This window comes from Amblyomma maculatum, chromosome 7 (assembly GCF_055883805.1).
Source record: "Amblyomma maculatum isolate TAMU_Amacu chromosome 7, ASM5588380v1, whole genome shotgun sequence".
NCBI lineage: Eukaryota > Metazoa > Arthropoda > Arachnida > Ixodida > Ixodidae > Amblyomma > Amblyomma maculatum.
This window is the reverse complement of record NC_139350.1, coordinates 128,531,961-128,555,407: the sequence shown is the minus strand read 5'-3', so window position 1 is coordinate 128,555,407 and position 23,447 is coordinate 128,531,961. Positions and strand designations below refer to the sequence as shown.

The 23,447-nt window shown below is 46.6% G+C and overlaps 1 protein-coding gene and 1 long non-coding RNA gene across 3 annotated transcripts in view; one reads left to right on the top strand and one right to left on the bottom strand.

Annotated features, from left to right (window-relative positions):
* Nucleotides 1-324: 324 nt before the first annotated feature.
* On the bottom strand, nucleotides 325-4,979 carry LOC146184714 (uncharacterized). Its single transcript, XR_014708909.1, has 3 exons — nucleotides 4,602-4,979; nucleotides 3,007-3,132; nucleotides 325-2,557 (listed from the first exon to the last, which is right to left on the bottom strand). It is a non-coding gene; the product is annotated as an uncharacterized LOC146184714 (long non-coding RNA).
* Nucleotides 4,980-21,751: 16,772 nt separating this feature from the next.
* Nucleotides 21,752-23,447, top strand: part of LOC146184713 (caspase-1-like) — a 45,600-nt gene continuing 43,904 nt past the window's right edge. The window contains exon 1 of one of the 2 annotated variants that reach the window (XM_084609455.1): nucleotides 21,752-22,152. In XM_084609455.1, coding sequence (XP_084465581.1) covers nucleotides 22,107-22,152 — 46 coding nt within the window. In that variant the 5' untranslated portion in view covers nucleotides 21,752-22,106. The remainder of the gene's footprint in view (nucleotides 22,153-23,447) is intronic. The other variant, XM_084609456.1, reaches the window with a different exon arrangement.

Sequence of the window (23,447 nt, the reverse complement as noted above, 5' to 3'; positions counted from 1 at the left end):
AGCAAGAGTTAGTGTCCGCTGATCCTCATTTGAACGAACAAAAAGAGGGGGGGGGGGAAGAAATCTACCTCAATTACATGTTTTGAGTGACACCAAGCCGCAGTTAGTATTAAAGATATCACACAGTTTAGTGGAAGATTTGGGAGCGCTTTGCAGCTTTCTTACACGATTGGACAAAAGAGCTCACCATCTTCAGAAAGGCACATTATATAGAAATGAAAATAGTGAATTTACTGCATCTGGCCACAACAACTTGCACACGGAGAGGAAGATGAACTGAAAATTTTATACATGAATGTACGTATTTACAAGTTACAACAGGTGAAACAATGACCATGATCTATGCCGAAGAGTAAAGAGATCAAAATCTAGCTCAGAACGAGTTCTCCAGGCCGCGGGGCCGTTTCATTAACTTTGGCATTTTGGCATGTCTTTCCACTTTCATAAGTTCTTCACCCTCTCCCTAATACAAGCAATGCAAAAGGGACAACAAATTTGTTTCACAACAAACGGAATTTAGAGAATGGACCTCGAAATGATTGGCTCACTAGGTCACATGCCAAACTCTCTCCCCTAGGAAAAAAAAAAAGAAAATAAATAATTAGAACCCATCAAAACGGTGTCCCACGTGCGCAACCATTGCCCAAAGCTTGCATCCTTGGCGGCTCCTTTTACAGGGCAATTATTGCAATTATTGGCGTCCGAGTCAGCACCATTGCGGACCACATCAGAAGAGCCAACCCACATCATACCGTCACTGTTACACACTTGCCCTTTTTCAACGCCGCTATCTCCCACCATTGTTAACATCCAGGGTTGGAATCCTCAACGAGACCCCACTCAGCGCGCCTGCACTGAATAATTGTCACTTTTATGGGCTCCCCAACAAGGAAGAGGGCCTTACACCCTTCAACCTGACAGTGTTTTTTCTTTGAACGATAAGCAGTTCTTTCAAAAGAGGTGCTCGTTTCAAAGCTGTGCTGCCTCCGGGTGATGGGTCCAGTCAGCGTACTAAGGATCCCTTAGTACGCTTAGTACTAAGGACCCCTTAGTTGTATACTGTTCGTAAAGCTCCTTAAATAAAAATGAGCCCCCTACATGACACAGCAACGACAACAAACTGTCTGTCCCCGCGTCTTTGAGTGCGACAGCAAAGTCCTCGGAAGAGGGGACTTCTTTCCCTCTCTGCCTACGTTTCCGTTAAGCACTGTAGCTGCTGTAGCTGCCTATCTGTGCGCGTCTCTCCGCCTCCTGTCCGAGGGCAAGTGGGAGACGGCCGCAGCTGGGCATTGAACAGGTGACCCAAAAAGAGCAGACTAATAATGGTGCCTAGCATACCCACCGATCCCTTACAGAAATCATTAAAGAAATGAAAGCAACACATCAGATAACACTACAATGTTTCTAAGTACAAAGTCGACAACTCCAAGTCATATAAATATATGTACATCTCCGCACATTAACTAGACAGAAACAGTGCAGAGTAAACTAGTAATTCAGTGTCTAGCAACACTATTAAAAGGGGATAAAGGCCACGGGGGGCTACGATTATTAGTACCGTTTTGCCTTTAAACTACAATAACATACTTGTTGCAAGCTTAAAATCAAAGATTCACGCCTGTCCCACCCACAGCAATGGAACACACATCTGACTCAAGTCTGCAGAGAAAGAGCAAGCTAGACTATTGCAGACGCACCCTTGGTTATTTTTCTGGCATTTCTGAGGGTGAAGAATCTGACTTGTCAGTAGCATGTATACGAATAAGAACCCTATGACAGTAAATGCATCAGATTTTCTGGAGTGGCTTTTCTTTGCTGACCACATATGAGGAGAGCTATAATTGATCCAACTTGGCCTAGGTTTATTCTATGAATAACAAAGCTATAGCAGGTACACAGTCGTCCACTCAGGCTGAACATGCGAGTGTGTGGCATCCACTTTTTGAGATGCCACTGCATCCATCGCAGCTGCACACCGTAGCGAAGAGGCAGACAGCGTGAAGTACCAGCCTCTAGTCCCTCTACCACCACTGGGGTCCCAAACTAGGGACCCCTTGTTTTTGTCAGGACAGGCCCCCTCAGGGTCAGCTAGTAACCTCCTGTATTTGTATCTGATGGCAATGTTTTCCACCACCACCCATAATACGCAGCTGCGCATCATAGCAGATGTGAAGCAACAGCTCCTGGTCCTTCTATGCATAAGCCACTTTGCCTTGATGCATGCCTGCGCACCATAGTAAAGAGGCAGACGACATGACGCAGCAGCTCATGGTACCTTTACACATGAGCCCCCCATTGTACTTCGATACGCACCATAGCAAATATACACACTACGCCACACAGCTGCTCCTGGTCCCTCTATGCATAAGCCATTTTGCCTCAATACGCACCTGCGTACCTGAGCGAAGAGGCAGACGTGAAGCTGCAGCTCCTGGGCCCTCCATGCACAAGCCACTTAGCATCAATGCACGGCTGTGCACTGTAGTAAAGAGGCGAAGGACGTTAAGCAGCAGCTCCTGGTCCCTCTACACATCAGCCATTTTGCCTCAATGCGCATCTGCACACCGTAACAAACAGCCAGATGTGACAAAGAAGCTCCTGGTTTCTCTACAAATAAACCACTTTGCCTCAATGCACGTCTGCACACCGGAGCAGAGGCAGATGACGTGAAGCTGGAGCGGCTGGTCCCTCTACGCACAAGCCACTTAGCCTTGATGCATGGCTGTGACGGATGCATTGCTATTTTGCAAACTGCATGCCACACAATCCCATTCAAGCTAAGAGTGGACGACTGTGTCCAATGACAAAAAGTAACATGGTGGACAATGTAAAAAGAATTTGCTGCATAAAGTTTGTTGAAACCAGTTCTACATCCTACATGTAAACAAGCTAAAACCTTAATGTCGAAGGGATGTCCTGTGTGTTTAAAATCATCACGCTCAAACAACTTCAACACTGACAATCATGATTCAATATTAATAATATAGATAATGATACAATACTCACTTTTAGCCATACCAAAGAAATGAGAATGCAAAGGGATGTTGCTGTTTTTCCCCCGTAGATGACAGTTTTCCATGTTCAAAGTGCTGCTTCCTGTTGGCCTACGAAATCGGCTACAGCAAATGGCATCTGAAAAATTTTTGGAAGCCTCATGCTAGTCTTCAACGAGAAAAGCATTGCCATACAGAAGCAGAACACAAATACTTTTACAATACATTAAAAGCACCAACTGCGGTGCTGTTTTTAGGATGACTAGGTAGAAGTTTTGCTGTAGCAAACCAAATGTTAGCCTTCTATAAGGAAAGCATTCCCATACAGAAAGAGAACACAAAATCTTTTACAACACATTAAAAGCATCAATTGCACAAATGCTTGTAAGATGACCAGGTACAGGTTTCTGCTATAGCCCACATCATGACCAGCGGTTATCAGAAGCCTTGTATGTGAGCATGATGCCCTAGATTCAATTTATGGCTATCACTGTATTAAAAAGCATGGGTTTAAAGCTACTTTAATATGATAATCTAAGAACATGGTAAGAGCTTTCAGTGCGACACATAAGCTCAGTATCATGCACTATAAGGTGCTGCATGGCTCTAGTGCAGCTTCGGCATTATCTCGCTGTCAATAATGCAGTGAAGTTCTGAGGAGCCTTTGAATATCTGTAAGGACAAAGCAACAACAATTTTGTTTTCATCTCACTTTTGCTCAACTCGTTTTTTGTTTTTTTTTTCTTTTTTTTTTTAGCCCGCGGCTTGCATGGTTTCCCAGTACGCCTGTTTTGCATAAAAGAAGGCGTTGCAGGCACAAGAGCTCACAGCCCAACTGTATCGCGGCGGCGGTATGTCAAATTCGTGCCAGAACAGCGCAGAACGGGTCAAGAAAAAGACAAGTGCTGACTTTTTTTTTTCTCTCATCTCCTTGTCCGGTTGTTCTGCGCGGTTCGGTCTCACATGCATAACCAAAATGCGCAAGGTGCTGTCCTGGTTTGTCAAAGCTGAAGGAGAGTACTAAACCTTTAGTTATTTAGTAGCTACAGCCGTTCCTTCTAGAACTGTAGTTGCCGTAAAGCTCGAAAGAGAAAGATCAGCGGCTGTCCATTAAAAAAAAAAAAAAAAAAAAAAAAAACTCGCGACGTTTTCACAAGTGTAGGCATGTCGCACGATAGGCTCGAGGAGCGCAAAAGTTTTCTCGTATAGTTTTTACAACTCAGCAAGTTGCGCATGGTTAACAAATTAACTCCTTTAAAGCTCGGGCAGGCACTCCTTTATCAGAGACAGAGAAGTTGCGCTGCTTACTGGCGCAGCGTCCAGTAATGCCGAAAAGATGGCCCTCAGACTTGAGGCTGCACTTTAGTTAGTCGGCGCGGAGCCATCCTGTCAGTCTCGCCTAAAACACTCGACCGTTCGGCTGCTGTACAGAGCTGTTTCCTTACGCAAAAGCTCACCACTATCGGTGCATAGAAAAGTTCAACTAAAGAAACAAAAGTACTCGACCGTTCGGCTGCTGTACAGAGCTGTTTCCTTACGCAAAAGCTCACCACTATCGGTGCATCGAAAAGTTCAACTAAAGAAACAAAAGTTCGGTGAAATACTTACTTTGGAATCAGCGGGTGAACAAAGTGTGCCAGCCGCACTAAGCCACAGCAAAAACAATGCTAGCAGTGCATTACAGCCGTAGGTATTTGTAACTGCGCAGAAAATGCAGAACACGGAAACGTGAAGCCATCTTCCATGACTAAACTTCAACTTGTCAGGTGGATTGGATTGGCTCATTTCAGATTTTTTTGAGGATAGGTTCGGTTTCGTTCTTTTTGAGCTTGCTGCTTGCTGCGTCTATTCAGCCACTGATTAAAATTTCACCGAAGCATCATGATAGAAACATGTTTAATGGTCATTTAACTTTTAATAAAAAATTTTGGATGGAAGAATTCAACGATGAAACATGCGGAAAATAAAAAAAAAACTGTTTAATGGAAACGCTTTCTATCGCATCGATTCGCTCTGGCATCATATAATGCAGACTTGACGGCATTACTGATTTATACGCAGTTCAGGCGAGCACGACGACTACAAACTATATCATAGCTGTGTGAAAGCAAATCCAGTGGCGGACGTACGGCGGCTGTCCGCTGGGCGAACGGATTCGACCATCCGCTTTCGTACGTACGCCGGAATTCCGGCGGACGTCCGAAATCGGCCGCCGAGTTGCGGCCGAGTTCGGTTGTCCGTCGGACGTCAGTGGCCGTCTGGGATTTCGAGCGCTATAGACAAGCTTGTTCACGTCGATACAATCTTTTTCACATTCAGATTAATACAGCCTATTTTGTGAGTAGTATAGTCGTATCGGCTTCCTCAGAAATTTTTTACAGAGGTCCATGGTGTGTATTCGGTTTTCTTTTTCACAAATAAGCTGTGGAGATTGTATGACATGGGGAATAGGTAAAAACAAACATGCTCATAGCTTGTCGCTTTGTCTCACGTCCAGGCAGTACATAGCCTTACTAACAAAGGTGCACGTAAGGTGCAAAGGCCGACTACTTCCATCTATGGGTAGATCAGGTGTTCATCACGTATGCTTGGACTCTCTACAGCCGTCGCATTGAGCTGGAGTTCTTCGAGCCGCGCCATCAGCAGAGAGGTCAATTCGTCGCTTCTACTTTTTTATTTGCTTGCTTTCGTGCCACGTGCAGTGCGAATAGTTCGGAAACATAGCTAGTGGGAAGCAATGAAAGATGTATCTTTTTTTTTTCTGTGCGTCTTACAGTGCTCGTATTTAAAGTAATGCGACAGCCACACCGCTATTGGCGTAGTTGATAGTACATCCGAGAGTGGAGCCGGCCGCGTCATCTGATCTGCTCGCCGTGTGTCCGTACACCCAGTCATCGCGTCATGAATTCGTTTATCTACGGTGTTTGCATCGTTGCATGAACGGCATTCCTTGGGTAAATGCTCGCTGGAGATTCTATTTTCTCGCCCTAGCTCGGCGAGCAGCACGACCGACAGCGCACTATTTGAGCTCATTTCGCGTTAACAAGTCGCTTGTTATTCCTGTTTACATTTCGACATGAAAGTATTTGAAAGAATATCGGTGTGTCATAATGATTTTTTGCGTTCGCTACCATTTTAGTTTAGATAACGGAAATAAAATATGTTGGCTACTGCCTTACCCTGTAATAGTTCCTCTATTTAGTAGAATGCTGGGTATTTTGTGGCGCTTACAAGCGATTTCACAGGTATTGAATGAAGAGTAAAAATGTATATGATGAGTGTGAGCTACGGGATTTAATGAATGCGCTCAAAGGGCATGATCTACAAGCCTTTAGTGGTTCTATACACGGTGCTTGTTGGTGGTCGTATCTGTAAATATTTTTCGTCTTGTACCCTTAAGCTTTACGAAGCGCAGAATTTACCGAATGACATAAGTTCTCGCTTATCGTGTTTCACTATTTACGACCGTAGACATGATGAGGAGGGATAATTTAAACATGGGGGCGCTCAATTAAGCATAGCCTTTTAAGATCAAAACGCGATTGTCTTGCCGGGCACCGCCCGCATCGCGCACTCAGTAGGTACATTTATTCAGCTTGAACCAGCAAGCCATTGTGGCCTATGAGGAGCGCGTCTATCTCGCAGCCTCATGTCCTGGGGCCGTATTCCGAGTTTGCGTCGTTGTTTTAAGGGTCGCGATCTCCCCGACCTCGAGTAATCCGATTCGCGGAAACACCAGAACCGGATACCATCATCATTTCCGATTCCGGCGATTCCTCCAATAAGATCCCGAAGTCGGAGAGATAGCGACACTTAAAACAATGACGCAAACTCGGAATACGGGCCCCCATGGTTTCGACTTCCACCCTCACTCGAAACTCACCCATGCAGTTTTCTTTTACGCCCAATTACTTTCCTTTGGTTACAGGAACTTCATTGAGGAATTTAGCATTATTCCGAACATTTCGACCTGACCCTGTCGCTGTGGTGCAGTGGCTATATATGGCGCTCGACTGCTGTGCCCGAGGGTGCGAGATCCACTCACGGCCGCTGGTGAAGCAGATGAAGGTGAAAAGCCCGCTTTTTCGTATGATGTGAGTGCACCTTAGGTAGAACCCTAGGGGGTCGAAATTTCTGGAGCCCTCCAGTATGGCGTATCTCACAGCCTGAGTCGTTTTGGGGCGTTAAACCCCCAAAATCAAGACAATTAGACCTGTTCTAGAATTTTAATGAGGCAAGGGTATTTTTCGATCACAGCCAACGATGCTGATGACGCCGCCAGATTTTCTGCGAGGCGGGACCCTTAACGACATTGTGTTAAAGTCTTCTGAATTCGGGAGATGAAGTGATATCTATAAAAAATATATGCTGGCACAATTATGTATTGGCCGGCGATGCACGTCTCATTCGGTCGAGGGGCTTGAGTATGCGCACATGGAATGTGCTTAGAAATCAAAGGGAGGGTGAATTAAAGAATAGCGAAAACAAAAAGAACCCCGAATTTCTCTGTTGAAGTAATTCATCAGCCGGTGAAGCAAACTCACAATTAAACTAGGCTCAGCATTGTAGTTAGCCATTTAGCTTTGGTTTGTTGGAGGCACCTGGCGCGTGTAAAGATTAGTCATCTAGGTGGCTGTAGCGTCTGAATGTTTTCGCTTCTACACAAAGCGGTAACTTAGTTTTATGCATCAGGCCACCTTAGAAGAAATTGGCAGAAGCTAAAAAAATCACTGCCGCGAAAATCGGTGATTCGTGCAGCGACGGCAGAGCAGCGGCACATAATATCCCAGGACTTTCAAAAACGACCTCTAAGAGAATTTCTGTGGCGCCCCTAAGCGGTGCACAGGGTGGATAGGTCATGTTTATGGTCAGCCAAAAGAAAAATAGACAAAAATAAAATGGCTGCACGTAACGAAGCTCGTGCCAAGCGCTCAGACTAGAGCATCCAAGCGAACCACCAGAGACTCTTACATGCCAGTTGGTGGTGCACCTGCCTGGTGCGTGGCCGATGCACTGAGAGCTCCGGCGACGGGTGCTGCTGGAGATCCGCGGCAGGATCGAGCCTCGATCTGTCGACGTGCTGTACTCGTGCACGGGTCGTAGGCGCATTTCGTCGTCCATCAGGGAATGGCTGTGATCGCTGCCGAAAGGCTCATAACGAAGGGTTCTGGCTGGGCTGCTTTTGCGTGGCGAGGGCTTCCATGGCACCAAATGAGGACCGGCCAAGAGGTGCCGGAACCTGCTTCGTGAAAGGTCTCCGTTGGTGTGGGATGTCCTGCCAAACTGTGTGAACGAAGAGTAGTCGCTTTCCACAGGCCAGCTTCCGGGGGACAGTGTCAAGGGGGTGATTACTGGGTAAGACTCCGTAGACACGGCACTTGGCACTGGTGTCTCGCAATCTTCCTTGATGGCGGCTGGGTCTATGGTGACACGGCGACTTGCTGATCCGACGGATGCTCGGCTTCCCATTGATATACGCCTTGTTGTAGGTTCCAATAGCTGTGGTTTTCCCGTGATAAGCTCGGAACCCGCGGAATGCAACGAAGCAGGAAAGAAAGTGGGCCAGGAACCAACTGCCCGGTTGTCCTCGACATCCATACAATCTGTCGTTGGAAATAGTTCTATGTAACTGCCGCGGGATCTCTGAAGCCGTTGCTCTCCTTCCCTAAGTCCTTCTTCTGATGACAGCGCTGAAGGTGAAAACATTCGGCCGCTCAACGATGGGTTGCGGCTCTGTGTTTCGGTTGGGAGCTGCGTCGTTCCTTCCTTACTCGCATCCACTGCCGATTTTGATTGACTGCAAAGTACAGGGCTTCTAGTGAATGCTAACTGCGCGGCGGTAGCCGACAGGAATAGGCCCTCAGGGAGGGGTCCTACCATCTGAGAATCGAATTCTGAGGCTGACCTCCTCTGGGAAGCCCGCTTGATAGCAGCGCTCTGCACACCATCTTCCAATTCCAAAGTGTTATCCTGCGTAGGACGTCTGAGGGCGCTTTTCAGAGGTGCGGATTTGCGTTCCACCGCAACATTAGATTCCGGGCCACTCTTGCGTCTTATAACAGTTTGCCGGGAAGACGTATCTTGCGGCGGGAGCCGATCCATCCTTAGCACAACAGACCGTTCTCTTCCTCGTTTGCTTCAATTGTGGCGTGCACGTTCCCGGTGCGAGTATACAACTAGCCGTGTGGCCAAACCTGAAGGTTTTAATAAGTTTTCCTCACCGCAGAGATAACAGAACATTTTTAGGTTGGTGGTCAACCAGACACGTCTGAAAATAGTTTTGCTTTTACAGATGTAAGGTGCAATATTCTCGTTATATGTGTTACCAGTTAAGGGGTAGACGGACAACAATGTATACCATCTCGCCTCGGCGGCGTGTGGTTGCCATGGTGAACGGCGCACGTGCCGAAGCGTCATGCGCATTGCTGACACTGAGGAAGGAGATGCGGTAGTTGAACGGAGGTGAACAAGAGCATAGCATGACGTGACATCGGTTAAACGCCATGTTGTCAGTGTTTCGCATAATCTCGTACAACCGCGGAACGGATTTGTAGCTAACGCGTCAGAGGTTCCGCGGCCTACTTCTTTAAAAAAGATCCGGTGTTGTAGTGGTCGTTCCACCGGTGTTTAACAATCGTTTTGCCATATATTTTGTTTCGCCATGGAACTTTGCGGCGTTCGCTCCTCTGCCTCGCCATGCCTAGTGCGCCAGCCATTTATGCACTCGCTTCAGCGCAAGCGTCAGGCCGAATCCGATCATCCAACGAATATAGCGAGGCGGCAAGCCACTCACGCTAAAGACAGAGAACGTTGCCGTGCCAGACAGACTGCCGAGACCATCGAACAACGAGAAACGGTGGTCTTACAGTCAGCCTTGGATATTACTGCCAATTATGTTAAATCTGTCAGCCTAGAGTTTTCCACGAGCAAAACTATGCTCACGTCGGTCGCCAGCCACTGGGGTCGCCGTAAACTCTCTGCGACGTCGATCCGTCTTCAACAAGCAGGAATCCGGCGCACTTCACGAATGTCCGACATTGAAACTTATGGGATTGTCGATCCATCAGTCAGGAACGGAGGCCGCCTGTCTTTCTCAGGCTAAAAGCAGGTGATGCAGGCCTTCGGCCTAATCAGACGTATTGCTCCTAAACCCGGTGGCGCTCGCTCCCACGCCGCACGACATTTGGTGACAGCGGTTCTGCAGCCACGCCTTATTTATCAAGCCCAGTTTCAGCACTTGACGAGAGCCCGTAGCGGCGAACGATGGCGGCAGGAGCGCGCGCTGCCCCGGCTTCGGAGCTGGTTACGAGGGGCAACAGTGACGACGACGCGAAACGCAGGACCGGGCGCCAGAGCTGCGCTCTAAAAAAAAGCTTACCAAGAGCGGAAGCGTGTCAAGATAAAAGAGGCGCCAGCGCCTGCGGCCGATGTCTTACGCTTGTGAACTCGATTCAAGGACAGTTGAACCCCTACAATATATTTTTTTGTCGCAACACCTCTGTGCTTGCATCAACTACTATCTGTATCGCCTTACTCGATCAACCAGGGCCATCCCGTCCATGATTACTGCATTTCCTTCACTGACAACAGTGACGATACCTCAGTGAGCGTTCCTCTAACTTCTCCCAGAGGCCGCGGGCTCTACCCGGTTACCTTTTGCGTCTGATCGCTTCTGCACACCATTTTCTTCGCCACCTTTCATTTCGCCCAAACTTCTAGTTCGCGCTTATAACGAGCATGCCTTCGGCAGGTTGAAGTTAGCAGATGACAAACACCATGCAAGGCCTTATAATTTGCGTTTCCCGTTTGAAACCACACAGCCTTGAAAAATCATTAGCCTGCATTGGCAGATGGATGGCAGATGACAAAAGTCGGGACCCTTGCACCCCCGTTTGAGGCATTGCAGCCTCGCAAAAACGATGGCCGCTCAACTCAGTTAAGCCTAAACGAATTGTTCACAAAGTCCGACTCGAACGCCTCATCGCTGGTGCATGGCTGCAAAACATGTGGTGTGACTAGCGATTCGCGGGAGAATGTTTTTGCAGATTGTCAATGCGCAATCACGTGACACATGGGTGACGTAGCCTACACGTCACGTATGCCTATTTCGCGATGTGTTTTTTTTTTTCCTGGTGAGAGGAAGCGCTCGCGGCAGTTTGTTTTGTCCCCGCCATGACTCCTCCTCCAACACAGTCTCCTCCCCTCCCCCATGCAGAGCTGACATGACTATGGGCAGCAGAAAAACAGAATTTTCCTCTCCCGGGGGCAGTGAGCGCAGATTCTGTGCGTTCGCAGTCTTTTGTTTTCGTTCTTTTTCTTCCGGTCGTCTGGCGAGGGACTTGAAGCCGCGAGTCTGCTTCTTCGCAACGTGCTGCAGGGATTATGAGTTTACTTCCTCACTACAACGAAAACGTGCAAGAGTACTGACCTTATGCGGGGCCGCAAATATATTGAATACCTGCGTATGAGTTATTCGTACACACGCGCGCCCACAAACATGCAGTGTTGTAGTGGCAAAAAGCAAATAACTGCATGAGAGCATCTTCTAAGGGCGCGTGAACATTGATGTTTGAAATTAAGCTGTGAAATTCTACAAGATGTTGCTTAACTTATGGACAAACAATTTTGCGTCACTATATGCAATGCTCTGCAAGTTTATCATTCTGAACCGTCTTTGAAAATTTTCCCTCCTCGACCGGTGGGAAAATTTTCAAAGACGGTTCCGATAAAGTTAAAGCAGTTAAAGAACACTGTGTGCATGTATGTATGTATGTATGTATATATATATATATATATATATATATATATATATATATATATATATATATATATAGACAAGCGTCATGTTTGTAAACAAAGGTGGCGCTGCGATCGGCAGCGACATGGGGTGTAGGCAAAAGCGCGGCGTGCCTACACTGCGCAAAGCGACGCTGCCATCGAAACCAGTTCGCGCGTGCGAATATATTGAAACGTAAGCTTCGCTTATACGTAGAAATAGATTGGTTTATGCCTGGAAAGTATTTCCGCACATTATCAGCCGATTACAGCTAGAATTACTTGGTGAAGAGCGCTGCATTGGCTTCCTTCTCCGTGGCCTCAACAGCGCGCGGCTGCGGTACGTAGGCGACGGCCGTGAGTGATTAAGTTAAATAAAAACGAGAAAGCGTAATGTATAAGAAAGACTAATAGTTCACCCTGTTCAACTCCCAGCCTATTCCTAGCGCATGCAAGGAGGACGAGAATATAAATTACTGGAAGTGTGTTTTTCATATGACGAATCTATTGAGTGCCTTTCTGTTGCTTCAAGCACTCACTCTAAAGAACAATATTATCGGCAACTATATAAAGTAAACTAGAAATCACATTTCTAGCTCACTTTACCGGCAACTTAAGTCATAGAATTTCGTATCTAAAAAGAACTCAATCTTTTAGATATTTTTAACATGTTGGCAAAGTGCACTGCCAACTTGTTTTCGCCTGCCCGATAAAAAAGACGTTGACGTCTGTCTCATCTTACAGATGTAGCAAGGTCATTCACAGGTTAATATGTACATGTATGCCAGTACGAAAGCTCTAATTTTGTTCTCTTTGCTCTATAGGAGAGACGCATGAGTGCAGATGAAACGTTCTCCACGATCGCTTGCAGCGAAATTTGAGTGATCTGCTGAGCTTATTTTTAATATACATGGAAATTTTTTATTCAAATGCGCATCATCTTATTCTGCTTATTTTGCACCCCTCATAGTCGATTCCTCTTTGAGACATTGAACTCCATGTACCATATATACTTAAATATCCTGCTCGATCAGAGCTATAGATTGTACGTGGATATTTAATTCGTTCGTCAGGATCTTATAATGACCTCCAAAAATAAAATTTAGAAATGAGAAATAATGCTGCGGGACTGCCCGGATCATAACAATGTATACTATAGAACCGGTGATGAAGATACTGTTTGAAACTCGTGAAAGTACAAACAGAGAAAAGCTATACTTTACAGGTCCGGGCCTGTTATAGCCAGCAATATCGTACTGGAGTGACCGCGCTCAAAGTAATTGCAATTACCTTCACAGCAGCGTTTGTGTCCTTTCTGTGTGAACATATGCACGGGCAGCACTGCAAGTGAATAGAACTCACAGTGCAGCTTCCGTGCGGGATCATACGCACACGGAATATATCGCGTCTGAACTTTTAAAATGGGCACGAGCTGCAGGCGTTTGTTCTTGCGCTATTCGTCGTGCCGCCAAAAAGCAATCATGATAATTAAGGGTTGGAAACGAACTGATCTAGTTTCGGTGAAGAACTGCAACGCATATATATGTTAGCCGCGAAGGCAATCCGTCACCAAAGAGTCTACTTGTCGCGCTCAATGCCGCTGCCCTTCGCTCTCATCTTTATTCTACCGCAAGAAACATGTTAAAACAAGTGCCATTTTGCTTTTTGTGCCTCGTGGCGCAATCAACCGCACCACAGCTCGTAGAAATATTGGGATTATGCCCGAAAACACAGCAATCGCCGCGCATCCAATGCAGACGGCCCGCGCTTTTGCCTACACCACGAAAGTCACTACTGTCGCCAGCGCCACCGCATCTCCGCTGACGTCACGGGCTGACGCTTGTCTATATATATAGACCTCCTTCATGTTTGTAAACAAACAAGGCGATCGAGGTGGCGCTGCTCTCGTCAGCGATCCCACGGTAGGCAAAAAGCACGACCGCGGCCGGTGTACAGTGGCTAGTCGGGGCACTGTGGCCGAGCTTGTCAAGGCAGTGTTATTGTGATTTGCAGGCGCCTTCTAGGCAGACGAAGTGACCATGTGCTAGTAGTGCCTCAGCGATGAGAACAGAAGCGATACACTGAAAAACTCTACGTACACGGCGTGCAGCGTACGGACCCGCACGCCGTACCGATGGGGATTGGGTTCAAGGCGCACAGGAGAAGCGTTGCTGCCAGCCGAGGAAAATGAGCGACGTTGGCATCTATTTTCTCCCAGAAAATTATGCATGGAACGCATCGAGAATTACAAAGCTTCGGATGCTTACAACTACTTTGAGTCGAGTAAGCTGACGGCGATTTTTCTCGCTCATAAATAGCGCTCGCAAACCGCGTACGAATAGTCCGCTCGAAGCATCATAGCATAATCGGAGGATTCTTCACACCGAGCGGCAAATGAGCTTTCTTGGTAAGCACGAAGCACCTCGCTAGCGTCGAGCGGCTGTATGGTTAAGATGATTTAGGTCAGCGTGGCAACGGTAGCCTTGACACCGCACGGTTTGCGTATCATTGCGTTATTGGTAAAGATCACAACGCTGCGCATCTGTTATATTTGCTTTGTTCGTGGGCGGCTGTCGTCGTTAAAGGTAGCAATTTTATTACGGGTAGTCGCGCTGTTAGCTTGCATTACAATTACGAGCTGCAGCGGCCACTGTGGTTCCGTGGGTTCCGGTAAAAACGTCCCAGGAACAAATGGCCCCGGATAAAACCTCTCCAAACAGATGCAATGAAACGTACTGCAAAGCCGAGCTTTCCCCTTGCCTGGTGCTTGGCTTGTCAGCGATGAATTACGCTCATTGTAATCAACTTTCACTGTTTTTATCTTACATTGTGTTTATTGTTTTAGCGAACATTATGTATATTTTGAACCCCGCCGTTTTATTTTTTTTTTTTTTACGTTCTGTAGTTCTGTTTACTAAAAACGTAGACTGAGTTTCCTTGTGTCTAGCCGTCATAATGTATGCTACAGTGCTTTTTTCTACCCGTCCGCTTGAAATTTGCAAAACATGGCACTGATGCCGTGTGTTCGCAAAGAAAAAAAAAAACGTTATGGCGCCGAAATTTGTGCTGTCGAGGGCAAACACGTCTCTCGAATGTGTAATATTAGCCGGGTGATTAGACCTATATTAAAGAGCGATATTTCCCAGTTTGGAAACTGGGAACTATGCACTGTATAATACTCGCTGGATGTTATAGTGGTGGGCTTTTTTTTTCTTTCGTTTTTTTTTTTTTCTTTTTGCAATGCTTTCTCGCCAAGCCTTCTCCAGTTCCTGTAAACCTGTAAAACACCCAGAGGGCATACTGCCCAAACAATAGTTGCATCTATTCTAAAAAAAAAAAATAAAAATAAAAAAGGGCGTTTAATAAGATGTTCAATTTTTCGCGGAGTGAGTTCCGGGCAGATTTTCAGCCAATTTCTTCGGTGACATTTTTTCCTAGGGGCCGCTTCCTGATAGGACCTTTCTGGACGATTATTCCGGGGCTATATATTTCAGGCACCTTTTTTTCGGGACTGTATCTTCTGAGGAACTCTTTTCTGGGGCCATTTTTACCTTCACCCGTGATTCCGTAGTTAGGGCGGCCCAGTTCGGTCTCGGCCACTGTGACCGCGTTGCAATGTAGGATAAACCCCACAACTCGCATTCACAATCAGCCGCTGTGAATACAAATAAAAGCGCTCGGCATAAATACAAAATGCAGCTCCAATCCAAATCAGTAGCTGTCAACGTGAAGTGGCAATCTTCATCAGGAAGTAGATTAAAATAATTTGGAGTGAACGCGGCGAAGTTTAGCCATGCAATATGGTACATCACGGATCGAGGAGTGCTACACAGATCATTTGCGTAGCAGCTCACTGCGCTTACATACACAGCGAAAAAACGGGCTTGAGGAACAGTTTACAAAGGTAAAACATCTACGCATGCTCCAACAAAGAAACGCGCAGGTACATATGTTACCTGCGCACCCGCGCCCGCACCAGCACTAAAACAGTACCAAGATCCCATCACGCGTCGTAAAAAAGCCAAACTCGAGATATTCGCGACCTTCGATCCGGTAGACCGCTCTGGCGTAAAGGTGAATAAGTTTCAGCTTAGCCATGACGAAGTATTTGCCACATATTCGATGAGCAGGCGTCGGTATCCAGCCTTGGCGCTTCACCGCGGCGGCCCACCACTACGGCGACAATGGTCGCCGTAAACAGTGGTGGGCCGCCGCGGTGAAGCGCCAAGGCTGGATACCGACGCCTGCTCATCTAATAAGCGGCAAATACTTCGTCACGGCTAAGCTGAAACTTATTCACCTTTACGCTAGAGCGGTCTACCGGATCAAAGGTCGCGAATATCTCGAGTTTGGCCTTTTTACGACGCGTGATGGGATCTTGGTACTGTTTTAGTGCTGGTGCGGGCGCGGGTGCGCAGGTAACATATGTACACGAGGCAGTCATATATATGTTGTAATGCGTAGGCCTGTTTCTTTGTTGGAGCATGCGTAGATGTTTTACCTTTGTAAACTGTTCCTCAAGCCCGTTTTTTCGCTGTGTATGTAAGCGCAGTGAGCTGCTACGCAAGTGATCTGTGTAGCACTCCTCGATCCGTGATGTACCATATTGCATGGCTTAACTTCGCCGCGTTCACACCAAATTATTTTAATCTACTTCCTGATGAAGATTTCCACTTCACGTTGACAGCTACTGATTTGGATTGGAGCTGCATTTTTTATTTATGCCGAGCGCTTTTATTTGTATTCACAGCGGCTGATTGCGAATGAGAGTTGTGGGGTTCATCCTACATTGAAACGCGGTCACATTGGCCGAGACCGAACTGGGCCGCCCTAACTACGGAATCACGGGTGAAGGTAAAAACGGCCCCAGAAAACAGTTCCTCAGAAGATACAGCTCCGAAAAAAGGTCCCTGAAATATATAGCCCCGGATTAATCGTCCAGAAAGGTCCTATCAGAAAGCGGCCCCTAGGAAAAAATTTCACCGAAGAAATTGGCTGAAAATCTGCCCGGAACTCCGCGAAAAATTGAACATCTTATTGGATGCCTTTTTTTTTCTTTTTTTTTTTAAGAATAGATGTAACTATTGTTTGGGCACTATGCCCTCTGGCTGTTTTACAGGTTTACAGGAACTGGAGAAGGCTTGGCGAGAAAGCATTGCAAAAAAAAAAAAAAACACCGCTATAACATCCAGCGAGTATTATACAGTGCATAGTTCCCAGTTTCAAAACTGGGAAATATCGCTCTTTAATATAGGTCTAATCACCCGGCTAATATTACACATTCGAGAGACGTGTTTGCCCTCGACAGCACAAATTTCGGCGCCATAACGTTTTTTTTTTCTCTTTGCGAACACACGGCATCAGTGCCATGTTTTGCAAATTTCAAGCGGACGGGTAGAAAGAAGCACTGTAGCATACATTATGACGGCTAGACACAAGGAAACTCAGTCTACGTTTTTAGTAAACAGAACTACAGAACGTAAAAAATAAAATAAAATAAAACGGCGGGGTTCAAAATATACACAATGTTCGCTAAAACCATAAACACAATGTAAGATAAAAACAGTGAAAGCTGATTACAATGACCGTAATTCATCGCTGATAAGCCAAGCACCAGGCAAGGGGAAAGCTCGACTTTGCAGTACGTTTTATTGCATCTGTTTGGAGAGGTTTTATCCGGGGCCATTTTTTCCTGGGACGTTTTTACCGGAACCCACGGAACCACAGTGGCCGCTGCAGCTCGTAATTGTAATTCAAGCTAACAGCGCGACTACCCGTGATAAAATTGCTACCTTTAACGATGACAGCCACCCACGAACAAAGCAAATATAACAGATGCGCAGCCTTGTGATCTCAACAGATAACGCAATGATACGCAAACCGTGCGGTGTCAAGGCTATACCGTTGCCACGCTGACCTAAATCATCTTAACCATACAGCCACTCGACGCTAGCGAGGTGCTTCGTGCTTACCAAGAACGCTCATTTGCCGCTCGGTGTGAAGAATCATCCGATTATGCTATGATGCTTCGAGCGGACTATTCGTACGCGGTTTGCGAGCGCTATTTATGAGCGAGAAAAATCGCCGTCAGCCTACTCGACTCAAAGTAGTTGTAAGCATCCGAAGCTTTGTAATTCTCGATGCGTTCCATGCATAATTTTCTGGGAGAAAACAGAAAATAGATGCCAACGTCGCTCATTTTTCCCGGCTGGCAGCAACGCTTCTCTTGTGCGCCTTGAACCCAATCCCCATCGGTACGGCGTGCGGGTCCGTACGCTGCACGCCATGTACGTAGAGTTTTTCAGTGTATCGCTTCTGTTCTCACCGCTGAGGCTCACGAAATACTAGCACATATGGTCACTTCGTCTACCTAGAAGGCGCCTGCAAATCCCAATAACACGGCCTTGACAAGCTCGGCCACAGTGCCCCGGCTAGCCACTGTACCCTGGCCGCGGTCGTGCTTTTTGCCTACCGTGGGATCGCTGACGAGAGCAGCGCCACCTCGATCGTCTTGTTTGTTTGCAAACATGAAGGAGGTCTCTCTCTCTCTCTCTCTCTCTCTCTCTCTCTCTATATATATATATATATATATATATATATATATATATATATATATATATATATATATATATATATATATATGTGTGTGTGTGTGTGTGAAGGGGAAATGAGGGTGCTCGTTGTAACACATCAAGGAAAGAAGCCAACAGTCGGCGAGGCCAAGGAAAGAATTGGGGTCTGTACTTTGTGTTTTTTTTACTTCGGTAATCACATAAATTAGTAATGCAATCTGTTTAGGGGAACGATAATTAAACATAAAGTAGAAGGAAAAACAACGTGCCGGTGGCGGGAACCGAACCCACGACCTCCGAATATCGCGTCCGGTGCTTTTCCAACTGAGCTACATCGGCCGCTGTCCCACCTGCTACTTTCTTGGGTTTTAATCTTGTCTGTATACGAACCTTGAGAGTGTTCACCAGCGCCACCCTCAACCACAGCGGTGGACGTGGAACGTCGTGTGCTACCGCCAGTGTCACGTAGAACGTGATCAAGAGCGAGGGCGAAAGCTGTGTTAGAACCCTCTCACGCTAACTATGGCTTCAAGACTGCCAGAACCGAGACCGCCGTAAGCTACAAGTAGATAAATTAAGGGGAAATGAGGCTGCTCGTTATAATACATGAAGGAAAGAAGCCAACAGTCGGCGAGGCCAAGGAAAGCATTGGGGATTGTACTTTATGTCATTTTTTTTTACTTTGGTAATCACATAAATTATACTGCAATCTGCTTTGGGGAAAGATAATAAAACACGAAGTAGAAGGAAAAACAACTTGCAGATGGTCGGAACCGAACGCACGACCTCCGAATATCGCGTCCGGTGCTCTTCCAACTGAGCTACATCGGCCGCTGTCCCACCTGCGACTTTCTTGGGTATTAATTTTGTCTGTATACGAACCTTGAGAAAAAAAAAAGTACAAACCCCAATGCTTTTTCCTTGGACTCGCCGACTGTCGCTTCTTTCCTTTATATATATTGTGGCCAGATGCCGTCATCTTGCCCGCCTCAACACAGCAGCGTGCCAGGAAGACCGCAAGAGTCGCTACGATTCTACGCATCGCGTGGTCTCTCATCGTCCCGGTGACGAAGTACTGCTGTATACACCGCTGCGCACCCCTGGTCTTAGTGACAAATTCTACCACCGCTACCTTGGTCCCTACGAGATTATCAGCCAAACTTCTCCAGGTAACTACAAAGTCACGCCTGTTGATCCCCCAGCCGATCGACGCCACCGTGGAACTGAAATTGTTCATGTTTCTCGCTTGAAACCGTTTGTGCGCCGCGGTACATCGGTTAATTAGGAGCGACCAGGCTGGCCGCTTCCGACCCCCCGGGCAGATTGTGTGAGCCTTCTGTGGACCTTTTTTCATTTGTACATGCCATGATCTTCTTCTTTCATTTGTACATACCATCATCATCGTCCCGCGGCGCCGGCTCCGGCGCACGCCTGGGTTCGTGATCGGATTAACGCTAGACAAGGCTTGGCTGTCCTTGCCGTCACGACCTCGCCGTCTCGACCTAGCCTTCTTTTACAATATATATATATATATATATATATATATATATATATATATATATATATATCTGATGAAGGCCAGCTTCGTCGAAACGTCGAGTCCAATAATATGTTTCTTTAAATGAAGCGTACACTTCGCTCTCTCTCTCTCTCTCTCTCTATATATATATATATATATATATACACATAAGAGTCATAACTTTTAAGGTGCAATAGTGGCCGATTGAGCCAAGTACACGCGCACAGCAAGTCTTCAGCACTCCTTCCGCTGCCGTTCAGACCAAACCAGCTCACACCTCACAGCTAGGGGAAAAGAAAGGAAGAAAGCGTGCATACTGCTTTGCCGAGTGCAGCTCAAAGCTGTCACTCGTTTGAAACCACGCTGTCTACGTTCTGCCCGCCCCTCCTTTCAACCATACCGCACTAATAGGGGAAAAAAAATATACAGAAGAAAGCGTGCGTGCTGCTGAGTGCAGACGGCTAGATGCTCTTCCTTCTCCAGCTCGAAGCCGCGACCCGACGACCAAGCGCTTTTCTCACTACCCCCCAGTAAAAAAAAAAAAAAAAAGAAAAGAAAAAAAAAGACGACAAGACATACGGAAGTGACGTAGCTCTACGTCACTTTTGTGTCACACGATGGCGCGTTCAGAATCTGCAAAAATATCCCCCCCCGCGATTAGCAGTGTCTTCCGAATCTCCTTGTTCCATTTGACCGGCTTCTCTTCTGCAGATCGGAGAAACTATAGTTGTCATGGTTATGGCGCATGCGCAGTAGGGGCTAGCGACGCTTACCTGAAATGCGCCACTGTCCTAGTGTAGCTTTCGCTACAAAAACACGAGCATGTCTCTAACAAGTGATAGTTGACGGGTGATACGGCCGGCCTCAGATTGGTTGGAGGTGCACGGCGCGCCGGCGCTCACTTCTCTTTCGCTCATGGAGACCGTCGGTCGTGTACTGGTTATGGTTGGGTGACGTCGAGAGACCAGGGGCCGATTTACCTCCACTCATATCTGTTACAAACCTGTCACAAGCCGATCGGCTAGGCGCGTTCCTATTGGTCGATTCTGACCGGCGGACTTGTCGACAGGTCCTATTAACAGAATTTATTAACAGAAATTTAACGAATGTTGTTTCTACCGGTTCTTTATATATTGGCAGGAACAAATGAGTCTAGCTGGTATAGAGCTGCAATACATGATGTGCAGTGACTGACTAGCAATATTACATTTTTGTTTCAGTCGAACGTTGTTCTGATGTTGTTAAAGTCCTTTATTAATGTCCCACCGCTCGTGATGGTACGCGACTTGCACGCTTTGAGTTGTGTGTCCTCCTTTTTCTTGTTCTTCGCCTGGTAGCGTTGTTTTCCGTTACGCTTTAGAAAGCCCACAATACAGCACAACTTCATAGTACAGTAAAACCACTAACTACACTCGCCTCTGAACAAAGAGCATAGAGTAAGCTTTTATATCCGCGACGCGAAATTCACGCGATGAGCGTGCCTGGTGCCCTGTGCCACCCCCTTCAAGAGCCGCGACGGCTGCACACCAGTTGCATGTAGTGTACGGTGCAAGAATATATCTTGCACCGTGATGTAGTGCATCGCTCTCCTGTGCGCCTCGCCGGCTCCCGTCCGTCACACTGCCCCCTTCTAGCCGACGTTAATAATATTAACATTGCTTCCAGCCACCATACTATGGATATGGTCGCTGCAGGAGGCACTGCCCATGAGGAATAGTAGATAAAGGATAACAAATTAACAAGCAAAGCTTCTTAAGAAAATAACAATAATATACTTACACAAGACAACGAAACAAAGCTAGTTTGCTTTACGAAACCGAAACCGATACATCAACATCACTAGTGATTGCGGCGCTACGGTGCTTGTGGTGCGGAGTACTTGGAGGAAAGGGATATGGGGAGTGGAGTTACTGACTCACTGAGTCGAGGTTTGCTCGAGGTGGCTGGCGGATTTTGAAGTGGCTGATCCTTTTATCTTTGCTCGTAAGCGCTTATTCATCCGCGAGCACGGTTTTGGTACTTACATTGCGCCAACTGAAAGACGCCAACTTAGAAGTTCGTAGTAGTAGCATTCAGGAGTTCTAGATCTGTGCTATTTGCTCAAGGAGTTGTGTATTGTTGAAACTTCGACCACTCGAAGCTCTTTTGGTAGGACGCGTGCGTTGTTCGCCAAGTTAGCGGTGGGAGCTGCTGAGCGGTCATAGGCGGTAACTTTGAGAAGTTTGCGCGTGCAAGCGGTTTTACAGGATGGCCAACATGAGTGGAGACAGCTTTCAGGGGAACGACAGAAATGGTACGTATGGTGAAAGAAGCTTGCTTTCGAAACTTTTGTGGAACGTTTTTTCTTGTCAACGCAGTAATACGTTCAGGCGTTCTTTGCATGACTGTTTTCGATGCCATACATCGTGCTGGGTGTAGCTGGTGCTGCTTCATCGTGGCTGACGATGTTGCACAATACGTTTCCGTTTTACGCCATCGGTAGAATTGTAGCACTCTGCAGCGGTGCGTATTTTGTTGGTAAGTTTCGCAACCACATCGCATTGTCGTTCGCAAGCCGATTTCCCGTGATTAATGCACTTGCGTTTGTACCTCAACAGGTTCGGTTTGCTCATTTGCGTGTGGTCGTTCTGTAAATGGCAGTAATATGTTTGCCACGGATTCCTTATTTTGCGCGTTCACTTAGTCGTTTGAAAAAAAAAAAAAAAAAAAGAAATAAAAGGAATTCGCCTTAAAGTAAGGCAAATTTAGTATTTCTTTTTACCCTGAACATGTAGCCGCATATCTCGGTTGACTCATATTGTCGTTCTATATAGGACTTGTACCCCGCAAAAGTATGCACCCGATGATGCCCCTGGGAGTTCCCCTGTTCCAAGCTCCTCAGTGCTTTATTCTGAGAAGTCATGTGACCAAACGGCACATTCAAGGTTCAGCCAATGTGGCCTGTGTTGTTGCCAAAATAAATATGTGGTCTCAAGTCTAGAGGAGTGCTGCAAGTCCTGTCAGACAATGTATTGTCGCTGTTTATAGCTTCCAACAGCCTTATCTGTGGCCCCTTATCACTGCATTGCCATTTCCATGCTGCAGTGGCATCACTTTTTGATGTTTAATTTAAGGTTACCTAAGAGGTAACCATGTAACAATGTCATATGATACCAGCCTGGTCTGTACGTGCGGAGGAAAAAAACAGGCACAGTAGCTTATCTTGGCATGACACATTGTGCGAGAGCACTTTAGATGACAGTCACTGCTATTTTGTTCCCTTACGACTGTTGGAAAGCCCTGAAATATGCATTCTAATTTTTACTCAAATGATATGAACTCGCCATGTAGAGCTTGCTGCTGCCAATTCAAAATCGGCCCATTGTTATACTCCTGTCACATGGGCAAGCCTTTTGATCCTTATTGAGTCAGTGCTGATTGGACTCAATCCAGCTAAGAAGGTGTCACACGGCCCAATTGAGCCGGATCCTGCTTGGCATGATCATGATTCCCCAAACGTATTTGAGGTCTTGACTGTAATTGGAAGTGGGCCTTGACGTTCTTGCCAGCTCCTAGCTTTAAAAGAAAAGCAACTTAATAAAATAATAA